This window comes from Dromaius novaehollandiae, chromosome Z (assembly GCF_036370855.1).
Source record: "Dromaius novaehollandiae isolate bDroNov1 chromosome Z, bDroNov1.hap1, whole genome shotgun sequence".
NCBI lineage: Eukaryota > Metazoa > Chordata > Aves > Casuariiformes > Dromaiidae > Dromaius > Dromaius novaehollandiae.
In genome coordinates, this window is record NC_088132.1 from 26,257,719 (window position 1) to 26,283,663 (window position 25,945).

The following is a 25,945-nucleotide window of genomic DNA, read 5'->3' on the forward strand; positions in this document are numbered from 1 at the left end:
CCTCCAATTATTCCACTTACACTTTTTGGAAGAAAAAAAGTTCTATAAAGTTGTTACCTGTGTTAGGACTTAAAAATCTATTCTTGTTGAGTTTTATTTATTCAAGTTTTTCTCATTAATAATTTTGCCTCCCTGTGGGTGTCAACCAGCAAGTAAAACATAAGCTATGTACCTGTTGAGTACAAAGTTAGAAGAAAAGAGCATAAAGAGGCTCCATTCATTTCCTTGGCAAGCATAACCGAGCATAGCTATCTCCCACGCCAATCTACCTAGCCCAGCACCAGGTACCAGGATATTAACTTTGGAGAAATCCCTGCAACAAAACAAAAATAATAGTTAAGCCTTTATCTGATACCTCTCAACAAAAAGTAGAGAGGTCCAGTCAAACATTTTCCCCCATATATTTAGATATTATAATGTACTTCCTGTATTTTTAAAGGCAAACTGAGTCAGTTTTGATCAGATCAGTTAATTGTATAGTCAAAAAAAAACCACAGAAAAATGACTTATCAAGAGAACATGTGCACAGAATAAAAGTACTTACAACTATGCAATCCTTAGAGTATAGTGCATCATTAACAAAATATTTTCTCTAATAACTTTAAAAGCTGAAGTGATTTGCAGAAAGAATGAACATGATCACATATCACTATTTACTCTTCTACGATGCCCACTGATAACCAGTAAATATCCTAGAAATCAGAAATGCAGTTCTTGCTTACATCACTTTACACTTGTAAGAAATAAACAAGTATTTTGACATCACAAACACAAAGCAGGCAAAATTTCTATGAGCTGATAATGAATAATTCAGACTATAAATACTTAAAAATAGTTAAATTTTCAGCAACTGCGGGTTTTGATTTCACTCAAGTACATATGTAACATCAGGTTTCCTAAAGCGAAGTACAGTGCAGTTCTCTGCCCTTCACTTCCCATAACTAGACGTTAGGACTACAGGAAAACATGCAGCAGCGTTCAGTTACTGGGGGATTTAGACCAACTTATCTGTGGCTCACCTCTAGAAGTCTGATAACCTATTCACACAAGAAAGATGGATCAGCCTAACTAAACTCTTCTGGGGCATGTTTACCCTACTATATTTTCCTTCCCTTTTTGTAAAAGGGCGCATTTAGCATCACATACTGTGAGGAGTCAATAATGTGGGAGCTTTACATTCTACCTGGTCTTGACAAAAATTCCTGGCAGTATTCTCTATTTAAATCCCACTTTATCATCCTGGATACACAGTGGTGGCAAAGGGATATAACAAGTCTTTAGCAGAGCTTTTAAGCACTGCTGACCACTTCAAGTGATGGAGATGCTCCGAGGCACTGCTTCTGTTTTAGCCGCAAGGAAACTTTTGCAGTGACTGTCCAAAGTCATTTGAACAAAGGCAGTTCTGCCAGTGCAGAAGCCAAAGGCTCTCCAGTTATGAAAGGATTGCACATATTAATTAACTTTGTGCTAAGATTCTCAGTGCATCTTTGTCCTCACTGAAGCTGTTTAGTACCAAGACAATCTGTGTCTGATATCACATACTGATATCACAGCAAGCTTTGTATTTGGAATATATTTTTATATTTGTCAGTCTTGACTGATACTAATGCTTCAGGAGTGATTTGCTGTTAAACTCTCAGAGAAAGATTGACAGAATATCCATTCCTTTTCCATAGCACACAATCTACTCCACAAACCAGTGTTCCTCTCTTTTACAGCAATGCTAAAACTGCTGATGAGAAATGCTTGTTACAACTTGCTTATATTCAGGATCTTGACTTACTGTGATAAATGGCTGGACAACCTGCTATAGAATTAGATGTAGAAAGCATGTCCAATACTAGGAGTTTCTCAGAAGACTCACTCTGGTAGGAGATGCCCCACATTTGAGTAGCAGAAAGCTGTGAATTAACCCCTCCCAAGTTCCAAGTCCAGCAATTAACAAATAGAACAACTAAGAATCTTAAAATGTTCTCTTCCAGGCAGAAAAGGTAATAGGTACATATTCTAACCTACCAGTATGGTTGCATCACAATACAATCAAGCCTGGCAGTGTAGGGCTTTTCATTTCATGTTGCATACAAGAGGAGAGACCCTTTCATATAGACAACAAACACAAATGGGAATCTTCACTCTCAAAACAAAATCACCTCCACGCCAAACTGAAAAGACGTACCATCTAGGAAGCAAGTATACCAAATAACAAAAGATATTGTAATTTAAAAGCATAATACATAAGTTTGCAAGATATAGGACAGGATTCTAATCTCACAACTAAATGTTTATTGCCATTTAGACCTCTATACTCATTGTTGTGGTAAGTAAAAGGGTGAACATGGCATAGATGCTGACTAAAAGGACAAGGCTATTCATAGGAATCTGGTCTTACACGTACAGACAAGTGGAACCACCCAAAGCCACATACATATGAAGAATGTAAGCACTTACATATTTAATATTCTCCAACAATTTTCCAGTTTTCAGTCCTGAATGGGACTTTCTAATTTCATATATCAAAAAAAACCCAAGGGTGAACATTCAGCCCTCCCTCCCTTTCACAGTACACCTTCAAAGGCAAAACATCTGGGAGTGAATTTAATACATACACGTAACTAAATGCAGGAAGCCAAAATCAACATTAAAAAGAGAGCGAGCGAGTGCACACAAAACTTCTGAAAAGCAGTATTTCCAAAGATCACTACCCAAACCCAGAAGAAAGTACTAGCAACCTATATATAATTTAGTATTCCCGAATTGAAAACCAAAGTTTTTCCACTCCTAACTTTTATTCCTTTCAGATTATAATTTCAGATTCTTTATTCTTTGATTAACAGGAAGAAGAAAGACAGCACTTCATAATTATTTAAAAGCACTTCTGTGAAACAACAGTTCTACTTTTCTTTACCTCTCTTCTACAACGAAGGCCAGAAGAAAGAATAATGAGCCAGCCAAGAAGTCCTACTGAAAAAAGCAAAGAGATGAATTCAAGGGAAAACTATTTGCTTAACATAAATTTTGAAAATAGAAACCTGAGAGGAGGGGGATCCAAATCACTTGCCAGAAAGTTAAAAGAACCTCAATCTTGCAGCTTTTTCTATTAGTAGTGGTGTAACTATTCACCATTATGTTAACCGTTGTTCCGCCTCATCCATTTCTTTACAATTTATCTTTATTTATGAAACAGTTCAACGAGCTCTACGTAAATTTTTGCAACCTCATGTGGACACTTATATTTTACAATAACAGTGGCCTGAAAAACCTTATACCAATACCAAGACATCACACACTGACCAGAAAAGATACTCTTATATAAATAACCTACTGACAAGGAGCTATGTAGGCATCACCAGTGTTCTAAATCTGCACCCTTCTTCATACAAGCACAAGAAAGCTTCATAGAAGTGAGTTGATTTTAAATTGCTTGCAATTGGCTTTTATCTTTTTATCCAGAAAAAAACATGGAAACAGTTGATTTTAACTGCACTTCCCTCTGCAACTTTACTACAGGATTGAAGCCTGCCTGGAAATTTGTTAGCAGTTTAATTCCTACCTATCCTCTTTATATCAGTTGCCAGGGACGCAGGCCATCAACTGCATTTCAGCATCCAGAGCACTGCTAATAGAACACAAAATACATTCACATTTCTGAATCCACTAACATGGACACTTGCCTTCCAGAATGGTGCAAGATCATTTCTGTTACCTAAAATCAGAGAAATCAGGTAGCTCGCAAATTCACTGTGCAACAAGCAGGTACCTACTATATGAACATAGCTGTAACATCAAACTACACGTTAAAGTCAGCTGAAAGAAGAGCTGGGAATCAGAATTGCTACAAAATTTAAACTGCATAGAAATTGCTTTTTAATGGCTAAACAGTTATGAGCCAATTTAGGAGGCTAGAAAAACCCGCTTTCCTACAGTAGCTACATAATAGCAGTAGAAGCAGACAATTAAAGGAACTCCCCCAGCCCCTAATAACTGATAACAACTGAAGATTATCCTCAGTGAAATTACTTTAAACTAGCAAGCAGCAGAAGCATTTCTAAGCTACAGATCAGAAGGGCTCTGGTATTTGCTAGGAACATAAATGGGCATTATGCTTAACCTCAGCACATCACACATTTTGAATATGAACATCTGTGGGGCATAAGGGGAGAAATATTGGCCTATTAACAGTATAGGTATAGGGAAGAGGGCTAACATACTGTTTAGGATAAATCATGTAAATCTCTTAAAGAGACAGTGGATGAATATCATCAGAAATGCTACTAAAATTTGTCGTTATTGTATCACTTTTTGCACTCTTGATATTTTTTGAATTTTTAAAAACTTAATGCCATTACTGAAGACTTTAATATGCTATCATTTTTTCAAGGTAAAGTAACACACAACAAAAAAATATAGGCCTCATCTTTTATGCCGACTGAGCTTTAAGAGAAAAACCTGAAGATGCTTCAGCTAAAATAAAAATATAATGGTGTGTGATTGTAGATACACTTCATTTTCATAAATTAAACAGTGCAGTTCAACATTATTTACTGATACAAACCTCTCAGAAGAGAGGTAACACACTGCATTTATTGTTGTTACAAGAAGCACGTAAATTCAAAAATTAAACATTCCAGCACATAGGTTCTTTATAAAAGCAAAGGCATCTACTTCAAGGGGTTCTTATACTGCCATGAAACACTATACATCAGAAATATACTCTCCATAGAAGACCAGTGGACATGCATCACACCGTGGAACTTGTCAACTCATTCTTTCCCAATGTCATATCTCTGTAATATTTGTAAATTTAGACAGTGAACAGACCCAATTTTCAGTATGGTAATTTTAATTTTACTATAAGCCTGTTTTCAATAACTTTCTTTAAAATATAACTGCTTTTTAAATAAGTAATAAAGGTAACTAAAAAGTGCAATCAGTTGAAGACCAATTCTTCTGCAAACTTGACATACTTCCATTTCAGGACCTGCAAAGACTTCTGTGGACTGGAACAATGCAGAGGACATCACTTGCTGGTAAATTCAGCATTTCAAGCAGATTTCAGATTAAAGCACAAATTTGGAGGAGATAAAAAAACTGTAGGAGGACAAACATTTTATGTCAAGTTGAAGACAATTCCCATAAAATAGAAGCTTTAGAGCCACTATAAACTTGACTCTGCACGCAAAAACTATAGCCAAGCTCATCCTTAAAATGAGTGAGATAAATTTTTCAAATAAAAAAGGAAACTAAGTACTCATCGATTCTTTTGAGCGTATACTGAAAATATAGCCAATTGCTGTGCTAGGGGTTAGATTTAAATTTCTAGTGACGGGGGGTTCTATAGACCAAGTTAATGAACAAAGGAAAACTTTGGAGAAAATACCTAAACTTACAGATTTTGGTCATGGAATGATATTACCTAACTTAAAGGTTTAACATCTCTTTGGTTCCTTTTGGATGAGAAATTAGATCTTTATGTCCTTTCAGATAAGTAGAAAGGGTAATAGAAGAAAAAGAAAATTCAGAAAGAGAAGAAAGAGAAGAGGAATTAATTAGAACAAAAAATTAATCCACTTTAGAAAGAAGTATTTGCTGTAAAGTAATGCTCCTAAGTATACTCATCTAGATTTTCAGTTCTTTCTCCATAAATATGCTTAAATGGTCACATTTAATCAAGAAATAAAAATATATCTGTATTTCACTACAGACCAAAGAAATTTAGAAGGCCTGGTCAAGAAGGCAGACAATTCTAGAATTCCAAACTGAGTAATACAGGAAATCCATTGCTTCTTTAGAAAGACTCTTATCTTATGTAACTTCGTTTCAACTGCTCTGATGATCCTACTAAGAAATTCTACGCTTACAGAAACAAAAAAAGATTTCTGAAGAGGAACAGGATGCAGAAATAGCTTTTGCGTTTTTTATTTTTGGATGACAGTCTTGCCAAGAAACTAGACTGAAACACGAGATAACATTAGCGCCTACTCACAAAAGTCTTCTAATTTACATCTGCTTTCCACTGTTACTTGTTCCGCATCCCAGAACTGCAAGCATATATCATATTTAATACTTCTTTTCCTACTCTTTGCATACCCACAGTAGGCTGATATCGCAAAAAATAGCAACAATACAATACCAGCGTGCATGGAGCTCTAACAGCAGCAAACATACTTGGATAGTTTCAGACTGACTTAAAACCTCTAGTAGCAGATCGTCTTTTTCAATACCTAAACTGATTGAAATACCATGCCCCTGTACTCTTCCACGAATCTTCTATATTCCTTTTTCATGACTCCAATGCATAGCAATAGAAGCAATAGAAATGATGTTAACTAGAAACTGAATGTACAATTCTGATGAAGCCATTAAGAATATATAGGTTGATTTGTAGTGAGAGATTTAAATTTAGAGTATTTATTCCCCCATCACTTTTAACGCAAGATAAATCTAGGCAAACCTGTTTTCATTACGAAGTGCCCAAAATACAGTTTTCCTGTAAGAATTTCAAGACTGCAGGACACTTCAGCCCTTCACGCTACTAAAGAGAACTACGAAGAAATGCAAAGGTGCACTTTGAGGTTCCGTCCGCAGGCCACCTTCCTACATGACCACTCACAGCCAGTCCTCTCTTTAGGAAACAGACTTTGCACCCACTGTATACACAACAGCCAGAATAACTTCAATATGGCCAGACTAAACCCCTTCCATCCCTTTAAACTGAAACAACTGATACCCACAAAAACTTTAAAAAAGGAACCAGATTAGGGACAGCCTTCCCTGTCAGACAAGTTGCCTCTTCCGCAGGGTTGAGATGACAGACAGTCAGCCTTAAAATACATAAACAATGAGAACAAATACTTCTGAACTACTGCGCTTCTTGCCTCCTGAAAAGATAGGGTACACCAAAGTAGGAAAGCCTCTGGATCCTAGCATAAAGAATGAGCTGGGGACAATAACTAACAATATATAAACAGAAAAAAGGTTTTATTTAAGTGCTACCACAGCTCCATAAAAAGCTTCAATATTAAACTTTTATATAGATGTGTATGTAATGTACCTTTTTAAAATGCAAACATTTCACTGTGCAGAAACTCAAACTCGTAATAGAGATGTTTGATGTAAACAAAGAGAGAGAAAAGGGGGAAGAAAAAAGCAACTGGTATTTCAGAGCCATCACAAAAGGGATAGAAGCAGCATCACAGTTGTTGCATCCGATGGAAAAAAACAACAGAATTCCCACTAAAGTAGCACAAAGCTAACAACTAGACATTCACCCAATTTGTTACCAGTGTTGCTTCCTAAAACCAATCTGAAGTTTTTAAACAAAGTTTCCTGATGATAAAAGTACAAGTCAAAACTTTCCAACTGCAGTCTCTAAGACTTTAGGAAACAGTTACCTCTTCTGTAACTAAAAGCTTTAAAAGCTAGCATACAAAAAAAGTGAACACCTATTTTTAAGATTTAACAGATTACTTCCATACCTATGACCTCTCCTACAGATGTGCACTAAAGACGCATCAGGTAACCTTGTAATATTTAATTTTTATCTCATCTAGGGCGCTATTAGCACTGAAAACCTATTCAAAATGCAAGAATAGTTAAAGTGTGACTAAGTCAATCTGCACAGTATTGCTGCCTTAGGAAAATGAAGTGAAGACGTTTAGAGAATAAACCTGATTCTTGCTCCTGTTTCTTGTTTCAAATAGCTCACTAAAGACGGGTAGGTTTTTGAGGATTACAAATTTGCAACCCTCTGTAGCTAGGGTGGTCTTTGGCTTCAGGCAGGGTAAAATACATTATTGTAATTCAGTGACATGACAAAAAGCTAGACACAAACAAGGTCTCTATCTGAAAAGAAATGTGATCTTCTCCTGGATGAACTATGGAAAAAAAAAATAAGACAGCACTACTTCTTCCTATAATGAATCAGCAAGGTAGAGATAAACGCAGCAATTCTCCAAAAAAAAATTCTGCCACATCACCTTTTGAGCTCCCTTTCACATCTTTGTTTCTTAAGCTATGAGCAGCTACAGCTGTCTATAGTACATCTTTACAGTTACAACATTTACGTTGCACTTTTTAGTTCCAGAAGTTGAAATTCTGAACTCAGAACTGTGATTTGACCTTTGTTACGCACAAGAAACACATCGTATCTTACAAATGAAGGACTTGGTGAATATTAAAAAAAAAATGTAAGAAACGTTTTGTATGACACGTTGCTCTACCACTTCCAGTTTTAAATATGTGTGAATTCACAAGCTGCTGCTCTCAGTCAGGAGTTATACGTAAAAAGGCTTACAATTTTCTTCTATACAATTTTTCCTATTTCACTAAATATGTTAACACTACTGGAAGAACAAAACTTAAATTTTGTCCAGTCTTTATCCAACTTGTTCGGCCTTCAGACAGAAAGTCTTCTATCAGACGTGCAACACTGGCGTTGCCCATCTACAAACTAAGAACTAAAGCAGGATTTCCACGAAGTTGAAATTCAAAGACATTTTTAGAGACAAAGATTAAGTTTGATCAATATCATGTCTTCGAGAGGCTGCTACCAATTTATATGTAAACTGTGAAACTTAGAAAGGCAAAAGCTTTACTTGAATTTTTTTTCCCCCGTAGGATAACTCCTGGGGGAGTTCTAAAGAAAGTTTCACTTAAATGTGTAAAAACTAAACTTTTGTTATAGTTTTTTTTTTTTTTTTTTTTAACACAAGTGAAGATCCTTGAATGCCTTGTATCCAACAAGGAAAGAGCATTCCAGTTATGTTTTTCAGTGTACTGTAGAAAGCTCATTTTCAAATGAAATTTCCTAAATGGTGCACTATTGTTCAATCTTTAGATAAGTTAGCTCAAAGCAAAAAAGAAACCCGGCAGTCTACCTGACCTTGCCATTTGACTGTGTCAGAATACATGCCATCTTCTGCCACTAGTAGTCCTCATTCATGAAAATTAAGAAAAGCTAGAAGTTATTTGAGAATCAGTACAAGTGCACTTTTAATAATCACTGAGAAAGAAAGAAACTCACAGTAGCTTCCTGCTATATCAAACCGAAACTCTGAGATGTTATGAGAACAAAGTTCACAAGTGATATTAAAATAAACGCAGTACTTAATAATTTTTCTAAGAGCGTCAAGTTTAAATTGGAAGATACTTTATAACTGGGCTGACTAAATGGCAGCATCACTAATGATAGAATTTTTACAGCATTAATTTCTTCAACATACAAATGTTCCTGAGATTCTACCAGTATACTTCTACTTAAAGTTACATAAAAACCCCTGCACTGATTACTTTTTTGGTGGTGTTTCTTAACAAGCCAGTGCAATAATAAAATTATGCATGTACACCCAACAAAGTTTTTCTAAGACTTACATTGTAACATCTGTCTGAAACCAAGGCTAGAGCTAAGCATTTGTAGGATAAACTATAAGAGCAATAAAACTATTAAGGGGAAAATGAGTTGTCTTCTTTCCCTTCCCTTTACACCAAGGGCAATACTCACATCTGCAGCACAAGCACTCTGATTACCAGCTAACCTGCACACTTCACCTCACTGAGCACCACTGGGTTAACTCTACAACCTTCTGAATACTATCACATTAAAAGTTATCAGGGAGCCCATTATATCAAGCCACAAAAAACAAATATTTATTCCTGGCTTACTACATGTGAAGGTTATGATTCTGCTCTTATCCAAAACCTTCTCTTAAACAGAAACTTTCTTAATTAAACAATACATTCCGCAGCATCCACAGCAATTGCTGAATTATTAACTCCAAACTTTTTCTTATTTCCTAAAAACTCTGTAATGTTTGTGCAACAGTGCATGCCCACATAAAATTAAGTCTTAAAACACTATTTACCATCTCTCTTTTGGAAAGTTCTTTACAATTTCACTAATGATTGGCTGGTAGCAGGAATCTCTTTCAGGTTTACCCTCTTCACTCCAGTCTCTTACAAATTGTTTCAAAGTAGACTTTAATTTATCCATGTCAAATGTTGAGGCTGGTGTAATCTTCCCTCTTCCCTGATTAAAGTGGAAAAAAAGAAAGTTAGTGAAAATATATAAATATCTTTAATTTTCAAAAATAAAAAATAAAGTAGTAAGAGACAAGGAGTCATGCTTTTAGGGCTGTCGGGAGTTCTAGCCGATAGAAGACTAGTACAGAGATGGAACCTCCCACCCTGAGGAGGTCCTTCATGTCACTACTGAGGCAGCCTAGAGAAGATCACACCGGAGCTGCCCCAAAATGTACTTAGCCTGCAGGTACCAAAAACAGACTTCCATTTCCATCACTGCCAGTCTTTCAAGTCCAAGTGCAATTTTTTGTGATAGAAATGCCACACTGAAAAGCAGATGAGTAGTGCAAATAAATAAATAAATAAGTTTTTATAGATGATAACATTCAGAAATCTTGGCCAACCTAAAACAATTTAGGATGCCATAATGTACAATAATATACAACATGGCAGACAATATCAATTATGGCTTATATAGCCAATTGAAAAACTAAGATTAAAGCGTAACCAGGGTATAGCTAGAACTCCGGAGTTAAAAAAAACAAAAAAAAGTTTTACTAGAAATGATTACTGACATTTGCCATAGAATCTCTATTAGTTTTCATAATACTAACCAAAAGGACTATGAGCACATTGCTTTACTAATCATCTCTATAAGATGTGAAAATGAGAGAGAAAATGTAAACAAACAGCAATTCATAAAGGAAAAAACGTAAGAAGGGCAAAAGGAAAGAATGCTGGAGGACAAAAGGTGTGAAAACAGATCCCAAAGCATACAGAATTTAATTCTGGAATATCAAAAAGTCCAGTTTTAACATACATCCTCTCCATATTCTTTATTTTCAAACATATGAACGCAGTCATTCACGATGGTCTGTAGTATCTGTTGATTATGATCAATGCACTTCCGAATCTTGTCAAGGTGAGGAAGAAATTGAGGGAGAAGACTCTGTTGGTTAGCTGGGAGAGATCTAAACTGCCTCTCCGTTCTGTTCACCCGTTCATGCATATTAGTTCTAGAAAGCAAAACATTTAAGGTCTTTAGATACTTAGCAACAATACGTATAATAAATAAAAACAAAGAATTCACTCAAAGCTGCTCCAGTTACAACTATCCATTTCTTTAACTAAACTCAGAGAGCGGTCAGACTTCATAGTTTCCTACTAGAGAAAAAGTTCAAGAATTTTATATGCAAAAATGATTGTTTTAAGCTCTAGTTTCACACTACCATTCTTTCACCAATATGTTACAATTTAAATACTGTTTTTACCTTTTACTGTTCCATCACCAGCCACACATTTCCAGCACAAGTGATCAGTACCTCTAATACATGGATCTACAAAATGATTCAATTAAATAAGCAACCAAACCACAAACCATAAAAATTGCCAGATTGTTTCACAAATCCAATTTAAATGGAACGAAACAGCCGAATGTTGTGGTAACCTTTGGCTATAGCAATAGTGGGATGTGGAGTGGGGCTATCAAACTGTGAATCTGCTCATGTAACTGATCTGAGCTAAAAATAACTCATTCCTTTCCTCAAAATAACAGTTCCACAGAGGGTAAGGTGTGAAGCTACTGCTGAGAAAAAGTTTTCTTTCTTCTTCTCTTCCTTTTCCTCTCCCAGTACAGTTCTGCCCTCGACCTTGTGACAGCTCTGGCACTCACCAGGCCTGCCATAAACCTGGCTTGACTCATTAACCAGGCAGAAAGCTATTCAATTTTTGCTAGATTTGTTTTTTGCCAGCTTAGCAAGTCAAGTTGCCTGAGTACAGGGTCGAAGGGACTAGAGAGGGAGAAGCTATGAAGCCAAGATAAGGGAGTAGATACGGATACTGCCCCTTTTGGCAGCTGCAAATATTTTATCAGGTTAAGCCATACTGCAGTTTCTCAAACTCTTGTGTCAACATACATACTGCAGCACAGTGATGAGAACTAGCAACCAGAAGTAGTAAGGTGCAATTGCTGCAATTTTGATTGCAACTTCAACCTACAAATTCAACCAGTTAAATGTTCTCCAACAATACAAATATGTCACTGAGAAGGGCCTGTTTACTGTAATATCTACACTGGTTTTAAATGACATTTAAGAACAAAAAGCAGAGAAAAAACAGTAAGAAGAATAAACTGTCTATACTAAACACAAATCAAGTAGCTCTCAAGCTCGATTTTAGCTCCATTACTAAAACTAAAGTATTTGAAAGCAGTCTAGAATCACTGTTGAGCTTCAGGCTGACAAAGACAATAGTTTCAAAGGATTTAAGGCCAGAGGATACGATTACATCACTGACACAGCCATAACAGACAACTGCAGTTAAACGAATATTTATATTTGACATAAAGGTTTTGGATGACCAAACTGAATTACAGAGTTCTGTTTGGAAGGGACATCAGGACGTCATGTAGTTGAACCTCCTGCTCAAATAGTACAGTCCTGGAAAACAAACAAAAACAAACAAACAAAAACCCCAAACCCAAACCCCCGTGATACAAAAACACTAAACAAACAGGACAAAGGCTCTAAACACCCACTCCTCCACAAACTTCACTGTCATTTAAGTGTTATGGATATGCTTGTCTTACATTGCCCAAAAGAGGTCAGTGCATAGCAATGCTCAGATGATGCAACCTGTCAAGTGAAGTATAGAAATAGTGAAATTATAGTGAAATAATAGTGAAATACAAATAGTGAACCTACATCCCAAGCCTGCTTCACAAATCTAACGTAACAGAAGATGGTTTGCCAAAATACTGCCAAGGACTAGGCCTCTTTCAGTCATGCCTACGTGAAATTTGGAGCACTTCTCTCTTTCATTCTATGAATTCACGTGGCAAATAAGGGTTTTTTTCCTCTCACTTATTCTCTTCCTAAACGGCCATCAAGCACTTTTCTCACTCAACAAACGTCTGGACAACTAAAACTGTAACAAAATGGCATCCATCAGCGCTATCGAAAAGCCTCATTTCTTCTGCAAATTAACCAGTCTTTCAAAAACTTCTTCAACAATCGAGACTAAGTGAAACATCGTTTGCATATCTTTGCCAGTGCAAACTACTATTGCGTTTCAATACTTTACTTACATAGTGCTTACTTAACCACTTTTATCTTTAAAAAATCCTTATACCCCTCGCTTCAAGCGTTTGGCGTTTTGAGGCCTAGGGGGTTTGTTCTTTTGTTTTTTGGATTTTTTCCTTTTTGGCTTCCTAGCCAGCAAGCCTACTCCGGGGGTATCCAGAAACGCAAGGGGAGCAGCGATCCTTCTCTCCCCAACCCAAGGCAGCACGCCCCGGCACAGTGCTCCACACGGAGAGCGGACGGACGGACACGGACCGGGGATCCGGGAGGCCGGCGCGGGGGCGCCGCGAAGCCGCCCACGTGGACAGCGGCCTCCTCACCGGAGCAGCGAGGCCGCCGAGCCGGGGGCACGCCCGCGCGGCACACGGCGGCGGCGGGGGCTCGGTTACCCGTAGTATCGGAAGGCGTTGATGATCCTCCGGAAATGCTCCCGCTCCAGCCGCTCCTCCTCCGCCTCCGCCTCGGCCCGCGCTGCCGTGGCCGCCGCCGCCCTCGGCTCCTGCGGCTGCCGCCGCCGCCGCGCGTCGCTCAGCGCGGCCGCCTCCTCCGCCTCCCGCTCGCCGCCGCGCTCTCCCCGCCACGGCAGCTGCTCGCGCTCCTCCTCGTGGCCCCGCCGCAGCCCCCTGCGCATCGCCTTGGCCGGCGGGTCCCTCTCGCCGGGGGGCCGCGGCGGCAGCGGCGGCTGCGCTTTGTGGGACACGGCGCACGCGGCCGACATCCCCGCGACAACGGCCGCCAACCGCCCGCCCGGCGCGCGCGCCCTCACTTCCGGCGCCAGGTCGCGGGACGGGGCCGGGCGCGCGCTCGGCACCGCCCCCCGCGCGGGCAGCGCGCGAGCAGTGTCGCGAGAACACGGCGGGGGGGGGGGGGGGGGGAGAAGAGCGGCGCGGGGCGCGTGCGCAGTAGCGGGGGGGGCGTTGCTTGTGCTGCCTCCGCACGGCCAGGGGGAGGAGGCTGCTCCCCGCCGCCGTCGGCGTTTCATGTGTGCCGGCTGCAGGCGTGGCGCCGCTATGTTCGTTTCTGCAAGGACAATCTGGCCAGATTAACAATAGCAAACTCCCCACCTCCCCTTAAAGCAAGCAATAAGCAGCCACCTCTCTTTTTTTTTTGATCAGATCCCTGATGAATTACTCAATTTAGGTCAGCTATCTCAGGCAGAGAGAGCAATTTCACCGCTGAACAGTACTAGCCCCAACCCGTAGAAAGTGGCATCTGTTTGGGGTTGTTCCCAGTTGGTCTGAAATGCCTTTGCAGATATCTCGACGTGCGCCTGCCGAGTTCCCCTGGAGCACTCATGCAAAAAAGTACAAGTTGGGCAATCAAAAAACCCAGCTCCTGCTTGGCTTGCCGCAGGCGTCCGTCTGTTCACGGCTTGCTCCTGGTAAGATAAAGATCCAGTCCTGTGCAGTAACCAGCTATGCTATTAGCAGTAAGGCATTTAATGCTGACGAGGAGGAAACTGCAAATGGAGCTCTGCAAATAATTAAACCCTGAGCTAAAGCCCAGTTACTCTTTCTGAAAAAGAGCATGGGAACTGCCTGCAGGGAGGAAAGCAAGGAGGCGACGTCTAAGAATAAGCAATGTCTAACAATAGGTGAGTCACTACACTTCAGACTTCTCCCTACACAAAAGCCACTTTCCCCTTTCACCCTATAGGCAAGCCAGAGCATCCCCCTCATCCTGACAAAACCTGTCTGTGCAAACATCCTCCCCGCATGCCGCAGCAAGTCCTCGTGCTACCGTTCAACCTGCTTTGGTAACAGCCAGCTCTTACCAAAAAGGGCCTCCTTTGTTAAGGGTCAATCTCCTCCTCAGACTGAGGACCTGAAAAGCACTGTATCATTATTTTGTCAAAAGGCTGGCAGGAAATAATGGCTTTTCAGGTAAATCAAGTGATATAACTGGGGAATGGAGGAAGAGAGAAGCTTTTGGGCAGACCAGCCTTCTAACCGCTGAAATAGGGGCATCAGCCTCCTAATGTAAATGCTCTCAAATTTTCCCCCCTCTTGTCTTTGCTAACACGACTGTTCTTCCTTTGATGCAACTGTGTTACCTGATTGGACAGGTTGACTATGAATGTGTTAGGTGGCTGTGCAGGAGAAAAAGCACAAAGACATTATTCCCAGTGGGATGGACAAAAGGGTAATTGCTCCCAGTAGTGCATTAAGTGGTTACCTGAGATAGAAAGCAGTGTTTGTGACAAAATCAACATCTGAGTCAATGACGGTAGCGTTCAGAGTTATGAATTTTAGTTTCTAGACTTACCTCTGAAGGTTAAAGAGGGAGTTTTGTGAAATAAAAATGTTTGTTCCAACTATATAAATGACTGTTATCATCATGTTCATCATGTACATGTGTACACGATGATACATCACATATATCATGTACATCATCATGTTCTTTCCATTATTTTTCCATCATCATGATGAAGAAATCACCTTCTTAGATTTCAAACTAATCCTGTCCCTGCATTTCTCTGCTTCCTGTATATCAGCCATTTTACTTACATTAGTCTTCTACACTACAACAGCAATACTTCTATCCCCACATTTCTAAGTGTATGCAAGACAATCGGCAAAGTTCTCCTTCAGCTATGACAGCCTAAAGTTGCAGCCAGAAGAACGTGGCACTGCTTCCAAAAAACATCCTCTCTTCACCACTGGTTCCTGTCCTGCAGCTCTCCCCAACTGCTTTAGAGCTAGCACAAAAGATAGGGCTCTGCAAGAGCAAGAGCCAGCTGCCAGGGCCAAACTAGATTTTTCCCATCAGTTGTGGTGCCATCTTCAAAGCATTCTACCAACACACAACCTAAGTCTTGGAAAGAGGCAAATGCTGCAGAGAGGTCTGTGAACTTTTATCACAGCACCTGAAATAGCTTCTCTCCCAAAGAGACTCAGAAGAGTTCACTGTCTTTTCCCATTAAGGTGAGTTGCTGTAGCAACTGGCAAGAGGATGTGCAGTTTAGGCACAGCACACGAGCCAGGCTACTTTCTGCAGTCCATTCAAGGCGGGTCCATCCTGCCTGCTTCTTTTACTACAAATTATGGATCCGTTGTCTATGAACTTCACAGACCCTTTTAAACCTGCTGGCACTGTCTGCCTTCTACAACAATAAATTCCAGAAGCTCTCTATCTGCTGTGTGAACTGGTAGATCTGTTTCCAAAGATGGAAGAGTGCCCCTAGATTTAGTATTGTCAGATTTAGTGAATAGTAGTTCTACATCCACTTGACTCACTACTTTCAAGATTTTTGTAAACCTTGATCATATTCCCTCAGTCTTCTCCTCTGCAGATTTAAAGCCCAGCCTTTTTAGTATCTCCTCACAAAGCAGTTGCTCGATTTCCTTGATTAGCTGCCCTTAACTCTACTATGTCCTCCCTCCAGAGCTGCACAATACTGAAAATGTGAGTGCACCAGTTTCAAACAGCAGCATAATAGTACCACCTGTCTTATTCTCAATACCCTTCCATAAAATGCCCATCATTTTGATTGCTGCTCCACACTGTGCCAATGGTTTCAAAGAACTGTCAAAGATAACCTCCCTGAGCAGTAACTTCCAGTTACAAGTTCAGCAGCATGTACATTTAGAGAAATTATTTCAATTGCTTTTCCACAGATGCATAAATCTTTACTGAAGCTTACCAACCCCTGTTGCCCATGCAAGGATCTCACAAAACTCAGGAAGCAAGTTCCTTGCCACTAGCTCAGCATCAGACTACTTGAGAAAGCCCAGTATCATCTGCAAGCTTGAGTGATTTCATTATTCATTCCCACCTCTGAGTCACTGCTAAATTTGCTGAATAAGACCACTTGGGGACTGCCAGCACTAAAATTCTTCCTCCTCCTGAAAGGTGCCCATTAGTCTTACCCTTTGCTTCCTAGCCTTTTCAATTCATAAAAGCATCACTTATGTTCCTCTGGAAACATTGTATCTCTTGAAATTGTACTCATGCATTTCTCCGTGAAACAGAATATTTCCAAAGATTACAAAAGAAGACAAAATCAAGCAAGTTCTGTGCAGAGACGGGAGGCGAGACAACAGCAACATTCCCCTTCTCCATCTATTAGCCACTCTCTCACCTCTTCCAAAGTTAAATAAAAACAAAAACATAGTCTCAAACCAGACAGTCCATCAACACATTTGAGCAAATGCAACTTGAAGTATTTTTTATTGCAAAATAATTATACAAATTAGCATTTGGAAGTACTTTGTCTTACACATAGTTTTCCACAGCTCTAATCTGTTTCAGGCCTTTTTCTTTTTACAGTTTTAGGACTCCTATTGCTTAATAATAAACTATTACATTTCAATCACCATGATCAGTTCAGCCAAAGCATAATATGTAGTTTAGCCTTGTCTTTTAATGTATGTAGTTCAGTTTTAAAAGTCTTGTTTATCTAGTTGATAAAAATGTAGGAGGACGTTTAGAAAAAGTAAGAGCTGATTCATTTCTTATTCAACAACTGAAGCTGATTCTACTTCTTAGTTTATCTAAATATATACACAAACCATGTAAGAAAGTTTTAACACACATTTAGAATACCTGCTTTTTAAATACATTCATTAATATCATTTCAACATGAGTTCTGAAAATTAACAAAGAATATTTTTCCTTCCTCCTCCCTAAAGCATGCATTTATCATCTAGTACTACTTTACGCCACCCCAATTCTCATTCTTACCATGATACATTACTTAACCTTGTCAGCAATGCATCTGCATTCTCACTGACATCTTATTGACCCATCTTTTCCTACAACCTGATTTCTCTTAATTTTTTTTTTATATCCACTCCCAACTGCTCCAAAAAATCTGCAATATACAAATTACTTGAGAAACACCATGCAGGTATTTAGCATGTCTAAATATGTTCACTTATAACATATCAGTAATATCTTCAGTTACTGAATAAGCAATGTAACAGCTCTTAACTATATAGTCTTAAAATTACTATTGCCTTTTTAACAACAGCACATAGCCAGTTCCTCTATACATATTTATCAGTGACTGCCTCCCACATTTTTACTAGCTTCTAATCACTTTGTAATTCCCAAATACTATATAGTCATTTGAAATTGCATACATCTATCTTACAATATCCTTATTAATCAACAGAACTGCATCTTTATAGTTTATTTTTTCTATACAAAAATATTTGTTTATATTCTTTAAAAATGTAAGCATGCAATCAGATTTAAAGATTAGCATTTGGCTAAAGTATTACTGTTAGAAGGAATTCTAAAAAAATATTGCACTGTTAATACTACTCAGCAATATGTGAGACTTACAGAGTTACTAGTTGCTACAAATCCACTTGTGTTGTATGAACTAGTATTATGGACATACACGTAACATCTGCTCAGTTGCCTTGCCAAGTACTACAGTGTTCGGTTTTCAATCCACATCAGAGAGAATCCAAACTTCCTACATTACTATGCTGTGACTTGCTTACCTAAAATAAATAAATAAGCACATGTCACCTGTGGTGTCATTCTCTGCTTGCTCATGGTATATGACTGTATATTAGGAGAAACTACCACCCCCAAAATATGTCTGCTTTCAGTCATGTTTTGCCCCTCCTTCCCCTGTTCTGGTTTGGGCTTCCCCCCCCCCCCCTCCTTTTTAGTAGTAGATTCACCTATTATTTAAGAAAATCCAATTTCAATTAACTTCTTTAAAAAAGTTATAGCCTATTATGATTTAAAATAATAGACAAACATGTATAAGGACTGTGGCATATAGATAGACAGATCTATAATCCACGCATTATTTCCATACAGAAAGATTACTTTTTGTTAACTTGGAATAGGAGAGGCAGATTCAATTTCCAACAAAATTACTTACTTCCTTCCCTTTGCTTTTTTAATTCCTGTATTATATCATTGTACACACAGGATAAAAGCTCCTCCTGGGGTTTTGTTCCATCCAAATAAACTAAAAAATAAGAAAGAAAGAAGTTTTCACGTGAGTTCTATGCCAATTATCTGTAATAGCAATTAAGAAAATTTTCACTGTTCCTATGGGTGTAATCACAAGAGATGAACAAAATAAAAGGCAAGAACAGTAGTCCCTTTGGTTCTGTCCTGAATTCAAGTTAAATGTTTTTAAAAAAACAAAAAAAACAAAAACTAGCATAATAGAAGGGTATTCCAGTTAAGAACTCACTCACAAATATTTTAGTCCAAAAATCTCCAGAAAGGTAGAGATTCTAACATTGGAACAGTAGAGCAAAGGAATAATTCAGCAGAAAGATCCCTACACAGTGGAAGACCTTGGGTTCTCCCTCAGCTATAGGGTTGGAATGATCAAGGCAAATAGGGATATTGCTGTCCCCATTCTCACGGCGCAGTAAGGAGCGCCCTGGTCTGCACACTGATGGCGCTTCTCTTCCCTCCACCCCCACATCCAGAAGCAGGCAGCGCCGACAGCTCTTACAGCACAGATGAAGCATTGCACAAACTCCTGGCAGGGCACCACCAATACACCCAACTTTGACACTTCTCATGCAAAACTGGCAAATGGACTGTGTACAAGAAGCACCTAGGAAGTGCCCTAAGTTTAGGCCTTCAGGACTTCAGCCAGGTTTTAATTCTTTTGAAGAATTCGCCCAATACATCAGATACTACCTCAGAACTCTCCTATTTAGACATACACATGTATATATACATGCACACCCAAGCTGGCTTGTTACATGGACTTAATTAGTGATCAGAACATTTCGATTTTTTTCTTGTAACCTCATAATTAACACATTTCTATTTAAAAAACTTAAAAAATTTGAAAAACAAAGCAACAGAAAGGTCCAAACCTACTACCCAAGCACCACAAATAAAAATCTGAGGAATGTTTGCTGTGGTAGGGGACCAAATTAACAAACCCACCCTCCCAAATTCTACGTTTAATCATTTTATAAGTGTAAAATTAAGGATAGCATACCAACATTACTTGCATTTTCTTCCAATTCATTTTTATATTTCAGATACATAGGCCACACGTGTCCATCGAAGTACCCCGGTGTATCTGCTGGCTGATAGACTCTGGTGCTATACAAAAATATATTTGCTTTCCCATGCAAGTTTTACATTTTCCCCCCAGTGTCAGCTGGTTTAATTAGAGCATCTATCCAAAATACAAATAGGCAGGGAAGCTCCCTAACTGTTGGAGCAAGGGAGGCTCCTTTGTTACAATACAATCAGTGATATGAACTCTTATTGAATAAGCTATTTTGGCCAATCAAATCATGTTTAAGATGAGGTAAAAGGAAGGTTTCTGTGTAACATCTTTCTCAAGTAAATTAAGCTTTATCAAAAGCATTACCAAAACAAATTATTTTTTTCCTCTTTATTGGCCGTACCGATTTCTCAAGTTTTAGATGACTACCAATCTCATCTAGTCATTTCCAGCCTGGACGCCAAATTCCAGGCAAGCCGAGACAGAAACCAGGAAAATGGAGTCCACCAAAATCCTTGGCCACATGTGAAAATAAAAGCCAACTGAATGGAGCATTTCTTCACTCAGCCAGCAGACTCTGACTTCAGGTACATGGACTGCTTCAGCACACGATTCAGGCTCCAAACTTGGAGCCAAGTCAGACACTGGCTTAGTAATATAAATGAAATACACAGTATAACTAATACATGGTCTAAACCAAATATACACTAAAACCACACATGAATATTATTACTTTAACATTAATTACCATGTAGCTGTATTCACCCAAGGATAAGATTGCTTTATGTTTTTTGAAGTGCTTCTCACTTTAAACATAGTTTAACTGCAGTACGCAGTCAATAATCAAATAATTTCTCTGATCTAAGGAATCTCTTTTCAGTGTTTTTAAGATGTTTAACATTTTAAATAATAACCCTGTGCTCTAAATGACAAAAATGTTTGTTAGTGCTTGTTAAATAGTCTACACAAGCTTCCCTGTGAATCACAGAGGACAGCTAATCTTACTAGCTTTTATTTGGCAAGCACAGAAGAAAAGCTAGTACAAAAGAACCACTCCATGCTAGGGGATAGGCTGACCCTCAGTGAGCAATAACTGAATAATCTTACCTCCTCCTCCTTTTGCACTCTTCATAAGGAAGGGTCAGAAAATATCTTCTATCCCACAGTTCATTAAGTGGCCTAAGACAATAATATATTTAGTTCTCTTTTCCCTTCTAGGGAAACTTTTAATATACCAGGTTACATAATACTGCTTACTCATAATTATATAAAAGAAAGCCTTCCACAATCAAAATATAAACGTCTTCTGTATTTTTTGGATTGATACATGTAGTCTGTGATTCTTCAGTCACGACACACAAGCTTGCTGGGCTGTTCATCCGACGGCGAATGCTTTTCACCATTTCATCCATATAGAGGGCATCAAGTACTAGATGAAATCAAAACCACAGGCATTTCTTAGAAACAGAGAAGAGGGAAAAAGAACCCTTCAGTATCGCTCAGTTAGTAAGTCAAATAATCTAACTATAAGCATTAATGAAAAGGAACAAGATTACCCCCAAAACATCTTCTCACACACATACAAGCTGTTCCTTGTTTGCAACAGATGACACCTTGAAACTAAAGCTTTCCCCAGGACTGGGGAATTTCTGGTGGATGTGGCCCCTCCGAACCACGCAACACCAAATAGCATATGAACTCACTTCTCAGCCTTTCTCTCCACCATGAAAGCTGTGAGATTGCTCTCCAATTCTGTGAAACTTGTACAAAATTGCTTGCCACCAAGACCTCCTCCCTTCTCTCAGCTGTAACTTAAACAGGCCAAGGAGTTTCAAAAACTTTTTGCTTTGGGTTTTTATTGGGTTTGGCTGTTTGGGAGGTGGGGAGAGACAGACTGGATCAAAAAGAGGATGGCATATCAAGCAGCACAGTATAAAACAACACTTTTACATATCTATCTACAGACAGAAACAGAACACATCAGGTAAGTACTGAATGATAGAGAGAAAGCAGGCTTTCTCCTAACATAGGAGCAAACACATTTTTACAGAAGAACGGGGTTTAGAAACTGATGCAAGACATATTTTTTAATAAAAAATTAGAAGGCCACAACCCACACTGCAGATCCACAGGAGACGACAAAGGTAAAGACATCATAAGTTCCCAACTGGTACTGGAATCTAGAATAGCAGCATTAAACTTGGATATTTGAACCTGAATGTCCAACTGATCCCTCTAGTTTCACATTCAAGTTTCATGATGTCTAGAAGTTGAGACAAAAACTGCACTGCTGATGAAAATCAGTTTTCAGATGGAAGTTAAGTTTCTGGCCGATATCAAAAAAGTGATACGTTTTGTGGTCCCCGAGTACTGGAAGAGATTAGCTAATAATAAACTGTTCATAGGTATCACTTGAACTAAAGTGCTGGCCTAAAGTGGATCTGGATCCAAATGTTTAAAAGACTAAATTTTCATGTTGGGCGAGTATTAACTATGAACTTCAAAATGTTGGGTCGCCACGTGAGATCTGACTCGAGATAAAGGTGTCAAGATTGGACCCAAATTTTGACTGATTTGGGATGTGATCATGAAAGAGACTCAATGGTCATGACATCCCATGAGTTCATCATACAAGTGAAAAATATCCATCACTGCACAGAAAGTGATGAGATTAAGCTTATGCCAGTGCTGCAAGCCAAGAGACTTTCAACTGAACAGTGCCATTTGCTACTGCTCCTGGTACAAACTCAAGAAGTAGAGGAAAAGATAAAAAAGAGAAATGAAAAGGAGAAGTGCTAGCTTCAGCTGTTCACTAGTTCAGCAAGTTTTCTGTTTACATATTGGTGAACTGAGAGAAACTGAACAACAGATCCCTCTGAAACAACCGTTTGTTCATCATCTTGCTTCAAGCAGAAGGGAGAAGGGGGAAGTACTAAAATTCTACACAGCAGACATTTCAGTACAAAGCTCACTAACAATGTATCAAAGCTACTGACCGTCATATAGCTTAAATCCACGTTGATCTGTCTCTACTTCAGATTCTGGCTGGAGAGAAAAAAATTAACATTTTCTGGGCTGCTCTTACAAACACTTTCACAGATACATTCTCTTAAATTAAAAACATATGAGTTATATACCACTGTATCTTAAGCAACAAAATTTGTTTTCAAAATTAAACTGCTGTATACAACCATGAAAAGACAATATACTTTATTTAATCTAGAACAACAGATTCTTCAAATAATACTTAAGTTCATTAGAACTTTACTTTCTAGAAATAAGAACGACTTCATCCTCTTTAATAAACAGCTCCAATGTTAATGCAAGAGTTGCTTTTCTTTTTTAATTTGGAAAACACAGAATTACATACTGCTGGTTTTCTTTTTTTTTATCTAGGATTACGACAAAAATATTATTAGCTTCATGAGCACAAAATGTCTTGTAAAATGCATCCAGCATACACCTCTTCTTTATTTAACAGAGTACCAAAGAAGACAGTAAACTCCTTTTTGTTGAGTATACTCAGTCTTTTTTGGCAACTGAAAAGTTCTGTTATCGCAATGCTCTCGTTCTATTCCTCTTTTGCATAAAGTTAACATGATTTCAAGCAGCATCCATTTCAAAAAGTTTATCAATAGGAGAACTGAAAAAGGAAAAAATGGTACTAAAACTATATCTTAAGCTTACTTTTATCTATCAGGTCTTCTATCAAAGCCTTTACCTTAAAGAAGTCGTCCTGAGAGATTATATCACAGTTGGGAAGAATTTTTTTAAGCTTCTCTGCCAGTGTTGTTTTCCCCCCATTTGTTACACTGAATTAGAAAATACAGTAAAAATTGGATCAAGACAAAAATATGCATATACACATGCACACAGACATATGCACATGCACACCCACTTACATGTAAATATAGTTAAGGTAAGCCAAAATACAGATACAATCCAAAACCCAAGAAGTTTATTCACATTAAATACTCCCTACATCCAGAAATTTGCTGGCAAGTTCTAACAGCTTTCAGAGAGTAAATCTAACAGTGGCAAGAAAGGGAGTAGAGATGGCATCTGAAATTTATGAAAAAGACAGGGACGATTTCTAAAAAGTTACATGATATATACAAAAAAATCAATATTGTGTTGCATTTGGAATCTATTTTCAAACTATATCTCAAAATACAATTTATCACAAATAGAAACAATGTCACACTTAATTCTGAAATAAATAGCAGTCTTAAGTTTTAGAGGAAATTTAACTTGTCAATACTTACCCTCCAAGGCCAACAACCAATACTTTCATAGTTTGTATTCTCCTCAGTTTGTTCTTTTCGCTGTCAAAAATAATAACCCAGTGAAATTTGACAACAAGGAAAGCTGCTATTGCATTAAGTAACACCAGGTATAGATAATGTTTTTTACGCTTTCTGTCCTACTTCTTTGCAAAGTTACCGTCAGAACCTCTAGCTCTTCTAGCATTTTAATGCAAAAAGAAAAACCCCACACATACCACATCAGATTTGGATGCATTATACCACAGACAGTATTTTAACAATTTGGGGGGAACTTTGAGGGACTTGGTTCTACCAGTATCAATTAACATGGCAGTTTCTGGAAGAAAAGCACAATCACTAGCTCAAACAGCTAGCTGAAACACTAGGTAAGAAAAAGAGATGCTGTGCTGAAAAAAAAAAAAAACCCAACAGAATGCAAACCCCCCAGAACCCAATGCCATGTGCCAAGGTGAAAGATGTTTTTAAAATTTCATAAAAGTTCATACAAAGAGTATGTCCAAAGATTCTCTTATGAATCCGGCCTCAGCAGTTTAAGAATTCACTATTTGCTTGTCCCCAGTTAACAGCACAGACCATACAAGTGCTCCAACACAGGGCAACTGGGATTCATTAGAACTACTGTAAAGGCAGTTTAAGCCATCCTGGCTGATTTAGCACTGTAGAAGAATACGTAACACTTGTTCCGCTCCAGAAGAGATCAAAAACTAAAACTCTGGAACAGATGTTCACCCACATGCCTACTGCTGCCAAGAAACCAACCTTGAGGCTCTGATTGGCTGAACACCTTCAGCTGTCGCTGCTTCCAGAAAACACAGTCTTGTCTTTCTCCAGCTCTTTCTTACAACTTCATGCTGGTGCAGGTGTTTGCAGAACCCATAGTGAATTGCATTGGAAAACTACTTCACCTGAAGAACAGTTCTGCAAAAGGGAAGGGAGGAAAAGAACAGCAGTTGTCAGCTGAATTGATTCCCTTCAATTTACCATCTATTCACCCATGCAGGGGAAGATACAGTGTAGCAGAAGGATGGATAGCAATGGAGCTGCTTCTCTTGACAGCAGCACTAGTCCAGAGAGTTTGTCAAGCCACAATTTAACATTTGTCAAACATTACTTAGGGAGAGCACACACCAATTAATAACTAACCACACACAAACACACTGTTTTTTACCTGCTCCATCCTACTAGGTCACACTTAAGAAGATAAGGCCTATAACACATAACACCTGATAGGACAGAAGGGGTAAAAGCAGGTGGGGAAAAAAAAAAAAAACTTCCTCAGTAACAAACAAGTATCTGCTGTACTATACGAGACAAAAGACAGGGCATGAGCATGAAAAGTAAAACCCACAGGATTTCTGTTTTAAAGAAAGAGCTGGATATACACAGAGTCTGGGAGAAAGCAGTTTTAGCCTTTTGTACTTGGAACACAAGACTGAAAGTTCAACTATATTCCATTCTCATTATTTCACAGGCCTGTGAAATCTTTACATGGTCATTTTATGCATTTCTTCTGGTAGATAAAAATAAAAACATATTGACTAGTCCAAGAGTTATCATCAGTACAATAGCTGTTGATCTGCAATGCTGCTGAGTACCTACAGCAGTTGGCA

The 25,945-nt window shown here is 38.6% G+C and overlaps 1 protein-coding gene across 3 annotated transcripts in view; it reads right to left on the reverse strand.

The window, feature by feature from the left end:
• LOC112983255 (carnosine N-methyltransferase) overlaps positions 1 to 25,945 on the reverse strand; it is a 37,670-nt gene that overhangs the window by 10,828 nt on the left and 897 nt on the right. The window contains exons 2-10 of one of the 3 annotated variants that reach the window (XM_064502532.1): positions 25,095 to 25,253; positions 24,315 to 24,374; positions 23,771 to 23,861; positions 23,046 to 23,094; positions 21,307 to 21,478; positions 21,157 to 21,228; positions 10,838 to 11,033; positions 9,861 to 10,024; positions 173 to 313 (exon numbers count right to left, since the gene is read on the reverse strand). In XM_064502532.1, coding sequence (XP_064358602.1) covers positions 173 to 313; positions 9,861 to 10,024; positions 10,838 to 11,033; positions 21,157 to 21,228; positions 21,307 to 21,478; positions 23,046 to 23,094; positions 23,771 to 23,861; positions 24,315 to 24,343 — 914 coding nt within the window. In that variant the 5' untranslated portion in view covers positions 24,344 to 24,374; positions 25,095 to 25,253. Of the gene's footprint in view, positions 1 to 172; positions 314 to 9,860; positions 10,025 to 10,837; positions 11,034 to 13,486; positions 13,907 to 21,156; positions 21,229 to 21,306; positions 21,479 to 23,045; positions 23,095 to 23,770; positions 23,862 to 24,314; positions 24,375 to 25,094; positions 25,254 to 25,945 lie in introns of those variants that run through there. The other 2 variants (XR_010386295.1, XM_026100248.2) reach the window with 2 other exon arrangements.